Source organism: Oryctolagus cuniculus, chromosome 10 (genome assembly GCF_964237555.1).
Source record: "Oryctolagus cuniculus chromosome 10, mOryCun1.1, whole genome shotgun sequence".
In the NCBI taxonomy this organism is placed as follows: Eukaryota; Metazoa; Chordata; class Mammalia; order Lagomorpha; family Leporidae; genus Oryctolagus; species Oryctolagus cuniculus.
The window spans coordinates 116677188-116696172 of NC_091441.1; the positions used below are offsets into that span (position 1 = coordinate 116677188).

General features: G+C 55.2%; 3 protein-coding genes across 9 annotated transcripts in view; 1 reads left to right on the top strand and 2 right to left on the bottom strand.

Annotated features, from left to right (window-relative positions):
- Positions 1-1931: 1931 nt before the first annotated feature.
- Positions 1932-12681, bottom strand: BRK1 (BRICK1 subunit of SCAR/WAVE actin nucleating complex). The gene is made up of 3 exons (XM_002722448.5): positions 12469-12681; positions 2772-2854; positions 1932-2546 (listed from the first exon to the last, which is right to left on the bottom strand). The coding sequence occupies exons 1-3, from the start codon at positions 12584-12586 to the stop codon at positions 2520-2522; spliced, it is 228 nt and encodes a 75-aa protein (XP_002722494.1). The 5' UTR covers positions 12587-12681; the 3' UTR covers positions 1932-2519.
- A 1747-nt stretch (positions 12682-14428) lies between these two features.
- Positions 14429-16375, top strand: FANCD2OS (FANCD2 opposite strand). Of its 2 annotated transcripts, none has more exons than XM_017338409.3 (2): positions 14429-14578; positions 15606-16375. In XM_017338409.3, the coding sequence occupies exon 2, from the start codon at positions 15614-15616 to the stop codon at positions 16148-16150; it is 537 nt and encodes a 178-aa protein (XP_017193898.1). In that variant the 5' UTR covers positions 14429-14578; positions 15606-15613; the 3' UTR covers positions 16151-16375. The 2 variants fall into 2 exon arrangements, with proteins under 2 accessions (XP_017193898.1, XP_002722495.3); XM_002722449.5 differs by having other exon boundaries at positions 14434-14667.
- Positions 16376-17415: 1040 nt separating this feature from the next.
- Positions 17416-18985, bottom strand: part of FANCD2 (FA complementation group D2) — a 77147-nt gene continuing 75577 nt past the window's right edge. For all 6 annotated transcript variants that reach the window (XM_051831849.2, XM_008249932.4, XM_008249931.4 and 3 more), the window contains one exon: positions 17416-17854. In XM_051831849.2, coding sequence (XP_051687809.2) covers positions 17771-17854 — 84 coding nt within the window. In that variant the 3' untranslated portion in view covers positions 17416-17770. The remainder of the gene's footprint in view (positions 17855-18985) is intronic.

The following is an 18985-nucleotide window of genomic DNA, read 5'->3' on the forward strand; positions in this document are numbered from 1 at the left end:
AACGCCAGTGCCTGATGCTTAGAAGATGCGCAAAGTGCTTACTGCTAACAACTTTTTAGACAGAGGTTCGTCAAGGGCAGACCGAAGGAAGCGGCACTTGTTAAACGGGAACATTGTGCTTTTTAAGGCACACGAATGGGTAAGTGTTGGCCGCAGTGAGTAACAAGCTGCTTGGGCGCCTGCACCCATATGGGAGTGCCTGCCCTTCACCTTCCAGTCCAGCGTTCTGCTGACGGGCGCCCTGGCAGACAGCAGATGGTGCAAGTTCTTGGGTCCCTGCCACTCAGCGGAGTCCTGGGCTCCTGGCTGCAGCCTGGCCTGGCCCCAGCTGTTGAGGGCATTTGGGGAGATTGGACGATCTGTATCTTTGTTTCTCTCCCTCTCTAGTAAAATGAAAACGTTTTTAAAAATTACATGAAGAGGCCGGCGCCGTGGCTCACTAGGCTAATCCTCCACTGTGGCGCCGGCACACCGGGTTCTAGTCCCGGTCGGGGTGCCGGATTCTGTCCCGGTTGCCCCTCTTCCAGGCCAGCTCTCTGCTGTGGCCAGGGAGTGCAGTGGAGGATGGCCCAAGTGCTTGGGCCCTGCACCCAATGGGAGACCAGAAGCACCTGGCTCCTGCCATCGGATCAGCGCGGTGTGCCGGCCGCAGTGTGCCGGCCACAGCGGCCATTGGAGGGTGAACCAACGGCAAAGGAAGACCTTTCTCTCTCTGTCTCTCACTGTCCACTCTGCCAGTCAAAAAAAAAAAAAAAAAAAAAAAAATTACATGAAGAAAACCTGCTACAGCTCATAATATACTTGTTGTCCATGTTTAATTTTTTTCATGATTTTTTATTTTTTTTAAATATTTATTTATTTGAAAGAGTTACAAAGAGAGGAGAGGCAAAGAGAGAGAGAGAGAGAAATAGAGAAAGAGAGAGAGATCTTTCATCCAATTGTTCACTCCCCAGATGGCCGCAATGGCCGGAGCTGTGCCAATCAGAAGCCAGGAGCCAGGAGCTTCTTCCGGGTCTTCCATGTGGGTGCAGGGGCCCAAGGACTTGGGCCATCTTCTACTGCTTTTCTGGGCCACAGCAGAGAGCCAGATCTTGAACCTGCGCCCATATGGGATGCCGGCACTTCAGGCCAGGGCGTTAACCCGCTGAGCTACAGCGCCGGCCCTTTTCATGATTTATTTTTATAAACTTCTTGAAAGAGAAAACAAAACATTCCACGCAGAGGAGAGAACTGCCCAGGCAGCAGCTTCTGCGAGGTACACAGCCGTTCACACGCCCTGCACAGCGGCCACAGATCCCAGTCACAGGATCTTCCAGCTCATCCGTGCCTGCCTATTTATTTATTTATTTGAAAGGCAGAGTTACAGAGAGGCAGAGAGAGAGAGAAAGCCTTCCAGCTGCTGGTTCACTCCTCAAAAGGCTGCAATGGCCGAAGCTGGGCTGATTCAGAACCAGGAGCCAGGAACCACCGCTAAGCTCTCCACAGAGGAGGAGCAGTTACCCGTCACAGAAACAGGTTTCAATGTCTCCCTCCTCAGAGCCTACTTTGGGGCCTGTACTGTACAGCAGTGAGTTAGGCTGTCATCTGCAATGCCAGCATCCCGCAGGAGTGCACTGGTTCAAGTCCTGGCTGCTCCACTTCCAACCCAGCTCCCCAGTGCGCCTGGGAAAGCAGCAGAGGATGGCCCAAATGCTTGGGACCCAGACACCAGATGGAATTCTCCGGCTCCTCACTTTGGCCCGGCCCACTGCAGCTATTTGGGGAATGAGAGCTCTCACTTTGTAACTCTTTCAAATGAATAAATTTAAAAAAAAAATCTTGTTTGGGGCTGGTGATGTGGCATCCTGAAGGTTTCCTCCCACACGTCCCATTTCTGGGCAGCAGGGGAATCCAACTCTAGTCCTTTCCCCACCACAATCACGGCAACCAGATGAACTTGAGGAGTTTATTAGGGAAATATGAGAACAGACACCCCAAGTGACAGAAAGAAAACTCTGCAAATGTCCCTTCGAGACAAGCGGAGGTCTGGCCTTGACCTCCCCAAAACAAGAAGAAACTGGTGGGTCAGCAACAACACTTGCAGGGCAGGAGTCCCAGCCAGGACTGCCCCCACCTTCCGCCCACGGTGCGAGGGAGACACAGACTGTTGAGAGTCAGTTCGGAGGCCACGAGAGCTGTAGGTCAAGTCTGAGAGGAGGAGGGGAGAAGTGGGCAGGACCCGCACGGAGTCCCAGGCTTTGGGCTCTGAACTCTTCGGATACACTGACAGGTGGTTCCACACAACGTGACTGGAAGCGTGAATGCCTGGTGCTGCTTCCAGGAGTCCGCGGGACTCCTCCCACACGCCACATCACACTCCCAGAGGTACCGGCAGAGCCCACGGGCCACACTTGTGAAAACAGAAAAACGAGATCAAGCCCCGCTGCTCTTGAGGAGAGACGGAGGAGCTGGGGGCTGCTGGGCCGTCCCACGTGGCCTGCGCTCTGCGAAGCGACTTCCCAGCAGCAGACGGCAAGGCTCTAGGTCAGCGTCTCTCCTTTTGTCACCTGTCAAAGGAAAACTGACATTCAGAGAAATTCAAAACCACTAAGGGGTCTAAAAACAGTCTTACTTTAGGTGCTAGACAATGAGAAAAGAACACAGCGTTTAAGTCAGGGGTCCTGGTTCAAATGAAGGCAAGTACTTAACTTCTCTGCCGGATTCTGCCTTCGCGTTTGTCTCAGCAGCGAGAGGAATGCGGCAGGCTCTGGGACACCCCTGCCCCCACTCACCCGGGCTTCGATGTACTCTATCCTCCGCTCAAGCGCAGTCAATTTCTCGTTTAGTGTGGCCAGTCGCGAACGACAAGACATATCTGGTAAACGGAGACACATGCTCAGGGTTAATGTCACTCCAAACACACAGCACACACGGACAAGAAACAGCAATCATGTAGAGCACCTATGGGCACACGGGGGCAGGTGCTCAGAGCGCCCCCGAACTTCCTTCACACGTGCAGGCCGCGACGAATGGCGCCACAAAGACGCCGAGCCCTCCTCCCCGGAAGCTGAGTGGGAAGCATGCGTGGCTAAGACTGCAGATGCCACTACAGCCAAGGACTCCATTAAATCAGACAGTCAGCAACGTGGATGAGAAACAACTCAACTGCGGTCCAGGGAGGCGGCTGTGACCACAAGACGCAGGGACCTCCAGGAGCTGCCAACAGCCCCCCGCCGGCTGACAGCCAGGAAAGACCCCCGGACACTGGATCCTGGTAACACCCACTGAGCATGGAAAGGTGGGCAGCCATGCCGAGACCTTGATTTTAGCCCAGGGACCGCTCCCGGTTGGATCCCTGGCCTACGCAACGGTGAACAAACCAACCCGGTGATGTAAGTCAATAGATCTGTGATAATCTGTGATGGCAGCAACAGAAAACTAACACACCACCGCAGCGCAGGCCGTTATGTGCTCACACGCAGTGGCAAGGCTTAAGAGACAGGAAAGAAGGCCGGCGCCGCGGCTCAACAGGCTAATCCTCCACCTAGCAGTGCCAGCACACCGGGTTCTAGTCCTGGTCAGGGCGCCGGATTCTGTCCCGGTTGCCCCTCTTCCAGGCCAGCTCTCTGCTATGGCCAGGGAGTGCAGTGGGGGATGGCCCAAGTGCTTGGGCCCTGCACCCCATGGGAGACCAGGAGAAGCACTGGCTCCTGCCTTCGGATCAGCGCGGTGCGCCGGCCACAGCGCGGTGGCCATTGGAGGGTGAACCAACGGCAAAGGAAGACCTTTCTGTCTCTCTCTCACTGTCCACTCTGCCTGTCAAAAAAAGAAAAAAAAAAAAAAAGAGAGAGACAGGAAAGAAAGAAAGCTTTAAGAGAAAGAACACGACAAGAGAAAGGGAATTATCCCAACGGGGAGAGAAGCAGCTGCCCACAAAGCAGCAGAGCCCACCAACGGCAAAGGAAGACCTTTCTCTCTGTCTCACCGTCCACTCTGCCTGTCAAAAAATAAAAAAAAAAAAGAAAGAAAGAAAGAAAGAAAAAAAAAAGAAAAAGGGGCTCGGCGTTCCGCATCATCCACAAAGCCCTTTCAGAACTCGAGAAACCCCGAGAACACCAAACCCTGTGAAGCCCACACACCATCTGTGAACAGCCATGGTTTCCGCCTTCCCTACCGTTCCGTCTTTGTTCACCACCTCACTCAGCACTGTTTCCCCGGCAAACTTCTCTAACAGAAACACCTGGCTACTCCCAGCACACACGGGAAGCGGCGTCTAAGCACAGCAGGCACGTCCACTGCCTCCTCTATGCTGTGTCTGGTCCTCTCCCAGGAACTTTTTTTTTTAAAAGACTGTATTTATTTAATGAGAGAGTAACAGACAGTGAGAGAGACAGAAAGGTCCTCTGTCCGCTGGTTCATTCCCCCAAATGGCTGCAACAGCTGGAACTGCGCCAATCTGAAGCCAGGAGCTTCTTCCTGTCTCCCACACAAGTGCAGGGGCCCAAGGACTTGGGCCATCCTCCACTGCTTTCCCAGGCCACAGCAGAGAGCTGGATCAGAAGAGGAGCAGCAGGGACCAGAACTGGTGCCCATATGGGATGCCGGCACCGCAGGTGGAGGATCAAGTCACTAAGCCACAGCACTGGCCCCTCTCCCAGTGACTTTCATTTTTTGAAGTCTAAAATATCCACTCCCTAAGACAGTCTCCCACACAGTGATTCAACACTTAGCTACCAAGTTTCCTTTCCCTCTCTCCCCTGGCTGCTCTGCAACAGCCTTCAGCCCTCCTCCTGACAGATCTTCCCACACCTTCCCTAACTCCTGCTGCATCATGCCGCATCTTCCCACACCTTCCCTAACTCCTGCTGCATCATGCCGCATCTTCCCACACCTTCCCTAACTCCTGCTGCATCATGCCGCATCTCCCTACACCTTCCCTAACTCCTGCTGCATCATGCCGCATCTTCCCACACCTTCCCTAACTCCTGCTGCATCATGCCGCATCTTCCCACACCTTCCCTAACTCCTGCTGCATCATGCCCCATCTTCCCACACCTTCCCTAACTCCTGCTGCATCATGCCGCATCTCCCTACACCTTCCCTAACTCCTGCTGCATCATGCCGCAGTCTCACTCAGTTCCCTGTCCAAATGCTCTCCTTCAAAGACCAGATCAACTTTATCTCTCTCTGAGATCTGTTCAGACTGCTGTAATTCTCTCTTCTGGTTTTACACCTAGACATTTATGCATCAATTTCCAATATGCAAGTTTATATTCTGATTATCATTTCCCCCTTCGGATAAATATTTTAACTTTTACTTACTTTGATTCTGTATGAAAAGCAGAGAGACAGAAACAGAATCTCCATCTGTTGGGTCACTCCCCAAATGCTTGCAATAGCTGGGGCTGGGCCAGGCCAAAGGCAGGAGCCCAGAACCCCCTCTAGGTCTCCCCTGTGGGAGGCAGGGATCCAACTACTTGAGCCATCATCTATCGCCTCCCAAGATAAGCATCACAGGATAGTGGACTGAAGGCAGAGGAAAGGGCCAGCACTGTGGTGCAGCGGGGTAAACTGCCACCTGTGAGGCCAGCAACCCATACGGGCACCAGTTCTAGTCCTGGCTGCTCCACTTCCAATCCAGCTTCCTGACAATGCCTCTGGGAGGCAGCAGGCAAACGGCCCAGGTGCTTGAGTTCTGGCCACCCACAGGGGAGACACGGATGGAGTGCTGGGCTCCTGGCTTCGGCGCCGTCTGGCCTTGGCCATTCTGAGCATTTGGAGATGAAGAATCTCTTTGCCTTTCAAAAACAAATGGATAAACCTAAAAAGAAAAAACCAAGCTTTTAAAGAATTTAAGTTGGAAGAACATTTTACAACGTGGGAAAGCGTTCATGCTACAAAGCCAGAGACTGTTCACGGACGTGTAATTTGTATCGCCCTGTATGCCTGCTCCACCACTAGCCAGAGGTAATCAGAGGCGGCAGCCCCTGCCTCTCCTGATCTTCCTGATCACGGACATCGACGCAGACAGTGGACTCTGGAATCCTGCTGAGCCTCGGGGCTGCTGACTGCCCATTCTTCTCATCAGCTTACAGTCCAATTCTACTTTCTTCTCATTGTTCTCTTTTTGTTTCCTACACTCACCCATTTTCATTGCTATGCTTCATTATTTTTATTTAAAGAAAACCTGTATTTTATTTGAAAGGCAGAAAGAAAGGGAGATAGAACTACCATTCAATGGTTCACTCCTAAAATGCCTACAACAGAGACCGGAGCTGTGGCATAGTGGGTAAAGCTGCCACCAGTAGTGCCGGCATTCCATAAGGGTGCCATGTACCAACTGCTCCACTTCCAATCCAGCTCTCTGTTATGGCCTGGGAAAGCAGTACAAGATGGCCCAAGAGCGTGGGTCACTGCACCCACGTGGGAGACAGGAAGAAGCTCCTGGCTTCGGATCACCCAGTTCTGGTCTTCGAAGTGACCATTTGGGGAGTGAACCAGCAGATGACAGCTCTTTCCGCCTCAGCCTCTGATTCTCAGTAACTCTTTCAAATAAATAAATAACTCTTAAAAAAAATTCATACTGGGGCCGGCGCTGTGGCACAGTGGGTTAACGCCTTGGCCTGAAGCGTCAGCATCCCATGTGGACACTCGTTTGGGACCTGGCTGCTCCACTTCTGATCCAGCTCTCTGCTATGGCCTGGGAAAGCAGTGGAGGATGGCCCAAGTCCTTGGGCCCCTGCACGTGCGTGGGAGACCTGGAGGAAGCTCCTGGCTCCTGGCTTCGGATCGGTGCAGCTCCGGCCATTGTGGCCAATTGGGGAGTGAACCAGTGGATGGAAGACCTCTCTCTCTCCCTCTGCCTCTCCTCTCTCTGTGTAACTCTTTCAAATAAATAAATAAATCTGTTAAAGAATTCATACTGTCAATCTTTAAAAAAAATATATGCTTGCAACAGTCAGGGGAGCCTGACGATGGCCAGAAACCTAATCCAGGTCTATCACGTGCGGGTGGGCAGGAACCACCAAGGGTGAGCATTCACAGGAAGTGGGAAAAGGCAGGAGAGCTGGGATTCCCACCCAGATCCTTGTATGAAATCCAATATCCCAATCCAGGGTCTGAATTGCTGGGCCAAACGTCCACCCCATTATCCTTCTAAAAGTCACTTGATTTACATGTAATTTACATCCACGCAGAAGTACACAATTCAGTGGTTTGTAAAAATACAGTTAGCATTGTGCAACCATGACCATGAACTGCTCTGTGAACGTTCCCATCAACCCCGATGGAACCTGCATCTGTGCGCCCTCCCATCCGGCCTCGGCAGTTCCAGAAACCACCACCGCTTGAGGCTGAAACTTCTATTCCGGATATTCTTCCTTCTCACTCGTCCTCACCTGCTGGTTGGAGGTCTGGCTGCGCGGGGCTCCTCAGTATCCCTCTTCTCAGACACGACTGCCTAAATGTCTGCTCCCTGGTTCTGGGAGCTCCACAGCACATTATGTAAGCTATTTAGCGACAGCACGAATGTTATCTTGCACAACCTGTCATTTCCCATGACAGACAGACACACCAAAACAATGAGGGGGAGGAAGTGAGAAGGAGGGCTCCTTCCAGGCCGGCACTTCAGTCTGGCTGTCAATCTGGTCACGAATCACACAGCTCAGAACAATGCTAAGGGCGCAGGCGTTCAGACTAGTGGTTAAGACAAGTGTGTCCGGCATCATGAATGCTTCAATCTGACACCCAGCCCTGGCTCCTGACTTCATTCTCCTACTAATACCGACTCTGGGAGGCAGGAGGTGATGGTTCAAGTGATCTGGTCTCTGCCACCCACACGGGAAGCTGGACTGAACTGACTTTGAGCTTCACTTGTGGGCGTCTGGGGAGAGAACCTGTGGATGGGAGTTCTGACCCTCGGCCTCTCAAAACAAGTGAACAAAAAAACCAATCCTATGCTACCGGCCTAAATGAATAAATACTGTTGAGAAGTAGAGGATGTTCAACTCTACAAAGCTTGGTCCTATTTCCACTAAGTATTAACTGGTTCAAATCAAACAGATCAGGAGAGCACGCAGCAGCTGAACAAATCCCACCTACATAATCGCAGAGGACCCCTCTCCCACACTCTCACTGCGTACGTACGACCTCAGCACTACAAACACCGACACCATGTTGTCCCTGAACTGCTTAACAGCAGGTTAAATTTTATTTTTCTAACAAAATTCCACCCTTCTTGGGGCCAGCGCCATGGCACAGCGGGCTAATGCCTTGGCCTGGAGCGCCAGCATCCCATATGGGCGCGGGTTCTAGTCCCGGCTGCTCCACTTGCAATCCATCTCTCTGCTGTGGCCTGGGAAAGCAGTAGAAGATGGCCCAAGCCCTTGGGCCCCTGCACCCATGTGGGAGACCCAGAAGAAGCTCCTGGCTCCTGATCGGCACAGCTCCGGCCGTTACAGCCAATTGGGGAGTGAACCATCGGACGGAAGACCTCTGTCTCTCTCTCTCTCTCTGTGTGTGTAACTGTGACTTTCAAGTAAATAAATAAATCCTTAAAAAAAATTCTACCCTTCTTCCAGGAATGGGCACTACCTCCATTTACTCTTCTTTACTCCTTTCTCAGAACCTGACACCCAGATGGACCACGAGCATGTTACACTTGTTGACTAAGCATTAAAAACCAATTTTTAAGAAATAGCTGCATTTGTTTTCTTTTCTGTTTGTAATTCTCTGCAAGTATTAGCTTTAGAATTGGGGAAAAGTGTAAAAATAGAAAGCTATAATCTGTGACTATTAATTCCGAAGCACAGAGCAGGCCTGGTGTTCAGAGGGCACCGCTGTATCACGATGTGCCTGTCCAGGGATCCACATGCTGACTGCTCTCGCCAGCCGGGCCTACAGGGAGGAAGCTGGTCATAAAGCCATTAGCTCTCCTGGGAAAACAGCTCCCTTTCCAGCTGTGAGGACCACAGGCCTGCTGCCAGGTTCAAAGACCTCCAGAACCTCCTCCTGACTCCACACCACCAATTCACATAAACCCAGGACAAAGCCACATGGCGGGGGCTGAGCACTGAGAGCAGAAAATGCAGCCCACACAATTTCACCCCACGTCATCCAACGCCAAAGCCACGCACTCAAGGCCAATCTGAAGAATTAACCAGTCTCTCAGCCTGTTGTCTTTGTCTAAACTCTTGAATCATTACACTGCCAATCTTCAGGAACTTCCCTCAGACACACCTAAGTGTTAAGTCAATTTGCTTTAAATTTTAAAAAAATGTATTATTAATTTATATTTCATTTCATCTGAAAGGCAGAAACACATCTCCCGCCCACTGCCTCACTCTCCAAATGGCTGCAACACCCAGGACTGCTGAGCTAGGAATGCCCAGCACGTCTCCCACAGCTGGCAGGGAGCCGAGTCCCTGAGCCACCACCCGCTGGCCTCCCAGGACCCACAGCAGCAGGGAGCCGGCACGGAGGGCAGAGCTGGGACCCGACCTCAGGCGCTCCGACACGGAGGGCAGAGCTGGGACCCGACCTCAGGCGCTCCGACACGGACGCGGGGCTCTCCCAAGAGGCCTATCAACCACCGTGCCAAACACCCACTCCAGATGCTTTAAATTTTTTCCCCCAAAGGTTTACTTATTTATTTGAAACGCAGAGGGATGGAGAAAGAAAAAAATCTTCTATCCACTGATTCACGCCCCAAAATGACTGCAACAGCCAGGTCTGAGTCAGGCCAAAGCCATGAGCAGGGACTCCATCCAGACCTCCCAGGCAGGCAGCAGGAACCCGAGTCCTTGAGTCCCCACCTGCTGCCTCCCAGGACCAAAAGCTGCGCAGCTGGGGCTTGAACCAGCCCCCTGACGGGGGCCGCAGGTCGTCCAGCAGCAGTTTACCCCGCGGTGCCATGGCGCTCAGCCCTGCACCCATCGTAACACTGTGCTTATTTCTAACTCTTCAGTACTAAACTCATTCTCTAACATTTTCAAAAACGACACCAAACATCCGGCCACCATCATCATTTCAGTGGAGGACAACAGCCATGAGAAGCTATTTCTTTCTGGCTCCTGAAGATTAAAATTCTGCATGTCCATTTCGTCGGCCTCGGCCCTGGTGGAAATCCCAAACAGAACAGCAAATCCCTCCTCTAACTGAGCAGATGTGACCCCGCCAGAGCGCAGACGGCAAGAAAGCAACACTGTGCCCCTGCACATCCTCCATCACGCCTCCATTTCAGTCAGCCCCAAGACCCAGCCAACTTGGTGGGACTAGGGTTCAAGACAGATACACGATACGACTCTGTGCTCAGAGGTGAACTTACCACACTGCCTAGACCCCAGCTGGAGGACTGAGGGGCTAGACACGTCCACACTGGAAAAGCCGCCCCAGCCAGCTTGCTATGTCCGAAGCTCGGGCGCCTGAACTGACCTTAACCTGGATGAGTACTCGGTGGGTGCGTGTCAGTTATTAAGCACAACCGTATGAACCAAGTATTTTCATTCTGCTTTTTCAGACCAACTTAGAACGTCCCAGGTCAGTGATCTTTCCAACTACTGCCCTCCGAAGTCTCAAAGCCAGGATCCTGTCACCTATCAACCTGACCGGTCCCCTGCATGGAATATTTTGGTTTCTGCCACGTAGTCCTTCTCTAACAAAGGTTTTGCGTGAAGAATGCTGTGAAGGGGCCGGAACCATCATGCAGTGGGTGAAAACCGCTGCCTGCGGCGCCAGCATCCCACCCACTTCCCATCCAGCTCTCCGCTGTGGCCTGGGAAAGCAGTGCAAGACGACCCAAGTGCTTGGGCCCCTGCACCCACATGGGAGACCCGGAAGAAGCTCCTGGCTCCTGGCTTCGGATTGGCGCAGCTCTAGCCGTCATGGCCATGTGGGGACTGAACTAGAGGATGGAAGACCTCTCTCTCTCTCTTTCAAATAAATAAATAAATCTTTGGGGGAAAAAATGCTATGAAGAACCCTTAACATTTCAGTTATCTGGGAAAGAGGAGAACCAACTGTGAGAATAATGAAACATCATACTGAAGCAACTTGTACAGAACTTTACAAATTCTGAGGAAACCCAGAGGAGCCGGGCGAGTCAGTCGGTATTTCCCACATGTTGTCAGTTCACTAAAACCAGTCTTGCCATTTATTTTTTCCAAGACACTGCTTCACTTACGTCCCTTTCACTTCACTGTTTCCCACCAGCCTCTGCAGCACCTCACGCCCTTCACACACACCACGGACACCCACGCCTGGCCCGTCCTCCCAGGAACAGCGCCTGCAGCCCCAGCCTCCGGAGGGAGGGCCTCGCCATGCCCCCACACCTCCGCACGGTCCCCTCCTCCACGCTGTCCCGGCCTCGGCTTCAGTCAGACCCTGCTCAGGGCGGGACTGCGACGCCACCGCACCGGCTGCGGGGCTGGGGCCCCACGCCACTCCCACCCCAGTTCCCCTTTAACGCACACCCCGGGAGCGAGCAGGGGTTCCTGTCACGCGTGAGAGCCACAGGCCGAGTGCCTGGCCCCGCTTCCAGCCTGTTCCGGCCCTAACCAGAAGATGATGACCTCCCCGCCTTACAAATGCAACAGAAGTATCCTTAGAAAGTGTGACCAAGACAAGAGCTCTGAGGGAGGCAAATGGTCCTCCCGTGCCCTCCCCCAACCTCGGAGCCGGCTCCTCGCTCAGCTCTCGCCTCACCACCTAGAAAATAATTCATCCAGGGCTGCCACCGCGGGGCGGCATCCCATACGGGCGCTGGTTCGCGTCCCGGCTGCTCCACTTCCCATCCACCTCCCTAATGGCCTGGGAAAGCAGTGGAGGATGGCCAAGCGCTTGGGCCCCTGCACCCGCGTGGGAGACCCGGACAAAGCTCCTGGCTTAGGCCTGGCCACTGCGGCCATCTAGGGAGCGAGCCAGCGGATGGAAGCTGGGGGCGGGCGGGGGGAACTGACTCGTTCTAAACGCTTCTGCAATGACACACGTGCACGCAGGTTTCTCCCGTTTAACCGGAAGGGCTTCACGTTGCTCAACGAGCAGACAGAAGAACCCTTCGAGGAAACAGGCCACTCTTGCCCTCCGCACCCCGCGCTGGCCGGCCGGGGCGAGGGGCGGCAGAGGGAACGCTCACGGGCTCTCGGGCAGGCCGCGCCCGGATTCCTGCAAGGCTGTCTCGGCCGCGCGAGCCGGGCCCACGGCGCGCCACCTCCGGCGACCTCCCGGCCCCGACCCCAGCCCACGGGGGGCCCGCCGGAGCGCGCGGAGCAGACCCCCCGAGCAGCGAGGGGGCGCAATGGAAGCGGACGCCGCGCGGGTGGACGGGGCCGCCTGGCCGGCCAGGCGCTGCCCGAGGGCCAGGGAGACGCGGGAAGGTGGGGCCTGAAGCAGGAAGCGAACCCCGGAACGCGGCCGCAAGCGCCCCCTCAGGGTCCCCGCCGGGCCGCCGCGGAGGGCCCCCCACCGCCCAGCCACCCCGGCTCGCCCACGGACCGAACGAATTGAGAAAGTCCGCGATTTTCTTGATGCTGCTGGTGATGACCTCAATGTACTCCCGGTTCGCCCAGTCCTGGTGAATCTCCCGCTGCACCGGATCCTCTTGCCCCGCCATGGCGGCCGCCGAAGGAAGAGTGGCTGCGCAGGCGCCGCGACACCCGCCCCCCCACAGGCAGCCAGTGCGCCTGCGCCCCCAGGCCCAACCCGCCCCGGGCGCGCACGACTCCACGGGCTTCGTGATGCGCCTGCGCAGCGTCACGTCCGCGCCTGCGTTTGCACCCGGCGCCCACGCCGCGGAAAGCAAAGCGGCGGCTCGGGGAGGAGCGCTGTGCGCCTGCGCAGGGCGCCGCACGCCCACGTCCGGCGGGCCGCTGTGGGCGTTAGGGGCCGCGTGGGCTTCCCTCGCGTCCGCCCAGGTGGCCGCAGCGATACGCCGCGTTCGCCGAGGGAACAGAGCCTGATCGTACTCGGCGGCGGCGGGGGCGAGCCCGGGCCGCTCAGGAGGAACTCTGTAACGGAGCGGTTACGTAACCCAGCGCTTTTGAAAATTACGGACACAGACCACTCGAGGCAGAGATGCGCTCTGTACCCTGATCTGCTGCAGCCGGCCGAGGCGATAATAAAATACTATACTGTCCTTTAGATGCTAACTAGGAGCACCTGGCAACGGGAACGGGGCGCACTGGAGAAACCGAGGGGGAAAACGATGCACATTTTTAATAACTGCCACTAGGCAAAAATCATGTCTGATAGGTGGGGACGAGTGTAACCCCAAACCAGTGCGGGGCTTGTTAAGGCGGTGGAATAACGTGCAATTTTACCTTTGTCTCAAGGAGTATTTTCTGGTATGCAGAAATGCCTTTGATAAAAAGGAAAAAAAAAAGCGGAGGGATCCGTGTTTCTGGCAGTCACGGGGAAGACCCCAGTGCGCACAGCCCTTTGATTCCTGGACGCCTGTAGAGATGTGTCTGCAGCTGATTCTCACGGGACCCGCAGGGTCGTCGCCGGCAGGTGAACCCTGTCCCGCTGACTGTCCACGTCTCCCTGGACCCTGAGAACGGCAGGAGGCCTGTCCGAGCTCCCCTGTAGTCACACAATTTCCTAAAGCAATAATACACCCGGCCCGCGCTGCCCCAGCCAGGTGAGGCTGTGGTCCCCCTAGCTGCCTGTCCCAGGGAGCGAAGAGACCTGCTCTCCCCTAAGGCAGCATGGGTTAAAAGAGGAGCCACTGCCCCCTTTAAGAGGTCGAGGGGAAGAGGGGCGAGGAGGGGGAGACAGGGCCCGCATCTGCTGAAGTCCTCGAGTGCCCACGCCGAGCTTTGAGCGGGGAACCCGGCCCAGGGGTGTCATGTGCATGGCAGGAACCCAGTCGCCCGAGCTGGGGCATGGGCTGAATGCCGGCCTCCCACCCCTGTGTTTTTGTTTTTAATTTATGAGCCACACACAGACCAAGGATCTGCCAGGCCTCTGAGCCGCTGTGGTCTCCCGAAGCCTGACCCCACCTCAGCCCCTCAGCGCGTCTCCATCCCTTCACCTGCAGGGCCAGACGGTGACCCTGCTCGCCAAGCGCTGACCGGGGAGGGGCAGGCGGGCACCGGCCAGCCCGCGGCAAGTGCGCAGTGCTTCCACGCCGACCGGGGAGGGGCAGGCGGGCACCGGCCAGCCCGCGGCAAGTGCCCAGTGCTTCCACGCCGACCGGGGAGGGGCAGGCGGGCACCGGTCAGCCCGCGGCAAGTGCCCAGTGCTCGCTGCCCCGCGCTGGGCTGCAGCTGCCTGACACCGCGCAGCTGTGCAATGCCCGCCGTCAGAGCCGGCGCATCACTCCCACTGGGATGACCGTGTCCGCTCTTCAGCTAAGAATGGCACCGAACCGTGTGCAACAGGCGGGGAAGCCCGGGGCGGGATTCGAACCAGCTCCGGGCGTCCGACGATGGGCGGAGAGGGGCTCCCTGCCCGCCGGCCGCCTCGAGCCCTGCCCGCCGCCCGTGGCTCGGGCTCCCCCGCGGCCCCGGGTCACAAAGGCGGTTGCCAGGAGCCCCGCGGAGGAAAGATGCGGCTCGGAGTCGCGGCCGCCACTCTGGAGCGTGCGGACCGCGGAGTCCAGCAGGTGAGCCGCCGCCGGCCCGATGGTGGGACCGGGCCCGGCTCCCGCAGCCGCCTGCGCCTCGGCCGGAGCCGCCTGGCCCCCGCCCCCGGGTACGGACGAGCGCCTCCTCCCGCGGGGTTTCGGGGGGCCCCTCCCGGCGGGGACGTCGGGGGACAGAGTGTCCGGTTTTGTCCGGGAGGAACAGACTTCCGGGTGGCGGGGACGGGGCGAACCATCTTGATTTAAACCTCCGGCGAAGGGGTCGAGACCTCGGCGGGAAGTCGGTTCTGCCCTTTGCAAAGCCTTTCATCTCCGGCCCGTGTCCGGCTGCGGAGTCAGGAATAGGAAACTAATGGTCCTCGGCGCAGAGCAGTTGAAGCCCCCCACCCCGCCCCGCGCTGCCCGGGGTCCCCGCCACCAGGGTGGCCCCGGGGGCGTCCGCAGGATGACCGCGTCTGTCTCTCCTCCCAAGGCGGCCGGACGCTTGAACACCAGTGCTTGGGAAGGGCAAGCACAGACCGTGGGGACACCCCCGCTGGGCAGTCCGCCAATCTGTATACTAACCACCCTCAGGGCGGGTCTTTGGGTCCAAGATGTCACCAACAGATCCGCTTGAAAAATGAACGGTACTGCCTCACAAACTATGGTGGGAGCGTACTGGGAGACCCACTGGGCAGAGCACACCTCTGAGAGACCTGGTCTTGAAACAGGCCATCTCAGAGGTGTAGACTCTATCATTAGCAGTCCCAACCCCACAAAGTCCCAGTCGCAGACCCGGCCATTCCATTTTAGACAAATCCATTTCCTTGTCTGTAAAATGAACTAAAAATCCATCTTCAGAGGCCATCGCTCAAGTTTAAGTCTTAGTACACACAGCAGTTGCGTTGCCTGATTCAATACCTGTTCCTGTCCCCTAGTGCCCTTCACACACCCTGACTCTGGGCCTGTTTGCGGGAACCACAGAGCCAGTGTCAGCCATGGCACAAAGGGATGTGTTTGAACTACCAAAAACATGCCGAGAAACTCTGTTCTCATTCCTCTCCTTTAGGACTCGCAATGGCAGGATACCAGCTCTGGTCACCATGGACCCCACTGGACGAGAGCTTCCAATGGCTGCGGCACACGACACCTACACCTTCCTCCAAGCACCCGTTTAGGGCCTCCCCCTGCCTCCCGCACACCCCTTCTGACCTTGAAGTGCAGCTGTGTTTTCAAGAGGTCACTCTGGTCCTAGACAGCCCATTCCTGGAACCTGGAGTGAGCCCCAAGTTACCGTGTCACACATCCGAGCTCCGCACGATGAACATCAAGAAAGGGCTCGTCAGGAAGCCCCAGCCTGTCCGCCTCAGTGGCGTGGACTCTGTCTTTGGCAGGGTCATCACAGCTCAGCCACCGAAGTGGACCGGAACCTTCCGCGTTTCAGATAAGTCCGCCTTTTGCAAAATCATCAGCAGGGAGCACCAGTGGCCCACGGGGCTCAAGGAGCCCCAGATCGAGATGACAGTGACGATGTGTAAACAGATGCTGCGCTCGATCCTCCTGCTGTACGCGACGTACAAGAAGTGCACCTTCGCCTTGCAGCACTCCAAGTAAAGGGTCCCGCTGACCCAGCTCGCCACGGCGGCCCTGCTGTGTCCACACAGACCCCGCTGCGCCATTGCCCTTCTGTCAGGCGCCGACAGTTCAGGAGCTCCTCCCTTGTGTCTGGTGACAGAGCCAGGGAGACCATCTCCACGGCGAAGTTAACAGCCGTTTGGGGTCACACTAGCACTGACTTGTTCATGGGATAAAGAACCAATAAACAAACCATATACACAATGAGCCCGGTGTGAACTCACTGGACCGCCTAAGAACACGATGAGCTGCAGGCGAGGGTGTCAAGGGAGGAGAAGGGACTGCTGGGGGCCAGAGCACATGACATACGTGTAGCAGGTCAAGGGCTAGTTTAAAATCCATGGCAGAACCAGTCTCCTCAGTCGGCTGGGGTACAAAGGCGGTAGAAACAGTAACACCTGCAGTGAAACTGCGATTTGTGGCAGAAGATGTGACCCGAAGGCACTGCAGCTGATGAGTCTCCCAATGTTCCTATGTCACGTGATGAGAAACATTCCTGTAACTAGGTTGTAGGTGTAACTCACAATAATGTGAAAACACACATTATAAACACAAACCCAATGAGTCTGATGCTACCTTTCCTTCCTTTGCCTTACACTGATAGATTTTTCAAAAATTTTTTAAAAAACACAGCGGGCCAGCGCCACGGCTCAATAGGCTAATCCTCCGCCTTGCGGCGCCGGCACACTGGGTTCTAGTCCCGGTCGGGGCGCCGGATTCTGTCCCGGTTGCTCCTCTTCCAGGCCAGCTCTCTGCTGTGGCCAGGGAGTGCAGTGGAGGATGGCCCAAATGCTTGGGCCCTGCACCCCATGGGAGACCAGGAGAAGCACCTGGCTCCTGGCTTCAGATCAGCGCGCTGCACCGGCCGCGGTGCGCCGGCTGCAGCGCGCCGGCCACGGCAGCCATTGGAGGGTGAACCAACGGCAAGGGAAGACCTTTCTCTCTGTCTCTCTCTCTCTCACTGTCCACTCTGCCTGTCTAAATAAATAAAAATAAAAATAAAATTAAAAACACAGCCAAGATATTCCTTCTGACTTTCACTGGGCAATGGGAAGAAATACAAGCCATCCCTCCAGAAAGCTCAAAGCTCTTCTCGTCCCAAATGAAGATGGTCCCTATAACATGAGACGTGACTTTAAGTGGTAGAAATACAAGTATGTTGCCAAGAGTCCCAACCGTTCTCTACCCAAACCTCATTTCAGTTCATCTCATCCTAAATAATAAAGGAAACCCAGAAAGAGGAATGAGGTAGTTGAGGCAGAACTCAGCATTTATTTGCAAAACTGGCACAAGCCTACATTCTAGAATAAATGGAGCAGTTTCACAAGTAGTTCCCAAGGCCTAGAATCATGACTCAGAGAGTTCTCTGCAGTGTGGCACTGGCTGATTGATTACTCAGACCAGTAAGAATGCCACACAGGCGTCCTGGGCCAGGCAGGATGTCAGACACCCTAGGAAATCCACAGTGGACTCCAGGAAGCCCCTGCTCAAGGACAGAAGAGGGTGCTTCCATTAGAAAAGCTGATGGCAGAGTTCACACCCACAGCACACAGGGGAAGCGGCGACAGAAATGGGGAGAGGACAGCAGCGTCTTCAGGTCTACTCAGAACTGTCATCACTCTCGTTACTCTCTCGCTGCTTTTCTCCATCACTCGCCTCATCTCCTTCATCTTCATCACCACCCTAAGGGGCAAAGGAAAGTAAGTATTCTAGGTGACTGTCCCAGGGGACCCTGTGAATTGTCTAACACAGCCACACGGGACGCGCAACAGTACTGTCACCATCACTCAAACCAGTGGCAGACTTTAAACCATTCATTTGTAAATCAAACACTCTGCCATCGCTCTTGACATCACGAAGGCTGAGCCACAACCACGGAGGTAGGTGATTTTTGATACTGACTTGTATCATTTTGCAATGAAAGCAAACCTACATGATTGTGAATACACCAGGGTCCTCAGTTTCACTGCACGTATGTGACAGCCACAAAGCAAGTACTCCATACAGAATGAAGTGGGTGTTAGAAGTATTGGCATATCAGGCTGAGGCCATGGCTCACTTGGCTAATCCTCAGCCTGCGGCACTGGCACCCCGGGTTCTAGTCTTGGTTTCTTCTCTTCCAGACCAGCTCTCTACTGTGCCCGGGAAGGCAGTGGAGGATGGCCCAAGTGCTTGGTCCCTGTACCCGCATGGGAGACTGGGAGGAAGCACCCGGCCCCTGGCTTCGGATTGGCATATCAACAGGAGACAGCATGAAATCCTCTCTGGTTTGAAACTCCAGTATGGGAGGTTTGCTTAGGAAAAAACAGCCAACAAAGAGAATACTGTGGGGGCCGGTGGTATGGCATAGAGAGTAAACCGCCACCTGCAGCGTCAGCAGCCCATGTGGATGCCAGCTCGAGTCCTGGCTGCTCCACTTCTGATCAAGTTCCCTTCTAAAGTGCCTGAGAAAGCAGCAGAAGATGGCCCAAGTGCTTGGGCCCCTGCCACCCATGTGAGAGACCCGGAAGAAGCTCCTGGCTTCTGGCTTCAGTGTAGATGTGGCCATTTGATGACTAAACCAGTGGATGGAAGATCTATCTCTATCTCTGTAACTCTGCCTTTCAAATAAAATACATAATCTTTTTTTATAAAAAAAAAAAATTTATTGGCCATCTTTTGCTGCTTTCCCAGGCCATAGCAGAGAGCTGGATTGGAAGAGGAGCAGCTAGGACTAGAACTGGTGCTCATATGGGATGCTGACGCTTCAGGCCGGGGCTTTAACCCGCTGTGCTACAGCGCTGGCCCCAATCCTTTTTCTTTTAAAAACAAGGG

Bases quoted from the DNA above. Each gene is read 5' to 3' on its own strand.
- BRK1 (XM_002722448.5), bottom strand. From the start codon at position 12,586: ATGGCGGGGCAAGAGGATCCGGTGCAGCGGGAGATTCACCAGGACTGG. The intron at 2,855-12,468 runs GTCCGTGGGCGA...TCCGTTTACCAG, and splicing joins GGACTTTCTCAATTCGTTCG to ATATGTCTTGTCGTTCGCGA. The intron at 2,547-2,771 runs GTGAGTGGGGGC...TTCCTTTGACAG, and splicing joins TAGAGTACATCGAAGCCCGG to GTGACAAAAGGAGAGACGCT.
- FANCD2OS (XM_002722449.5), top strand. From the start codon at position 14,598: ATGGTGGGACCGGGCCCGGCTCCCGCAGCCGCCTGCGCCTCGGCCGGA. The intron at 14,668-15,605 runs GTACGGACGAGC...CCTCTCCTTTAG, and splicing joins CGCCTGGCCCCCGCCCCCGG to GACTCGCAATGGCAGGATAC.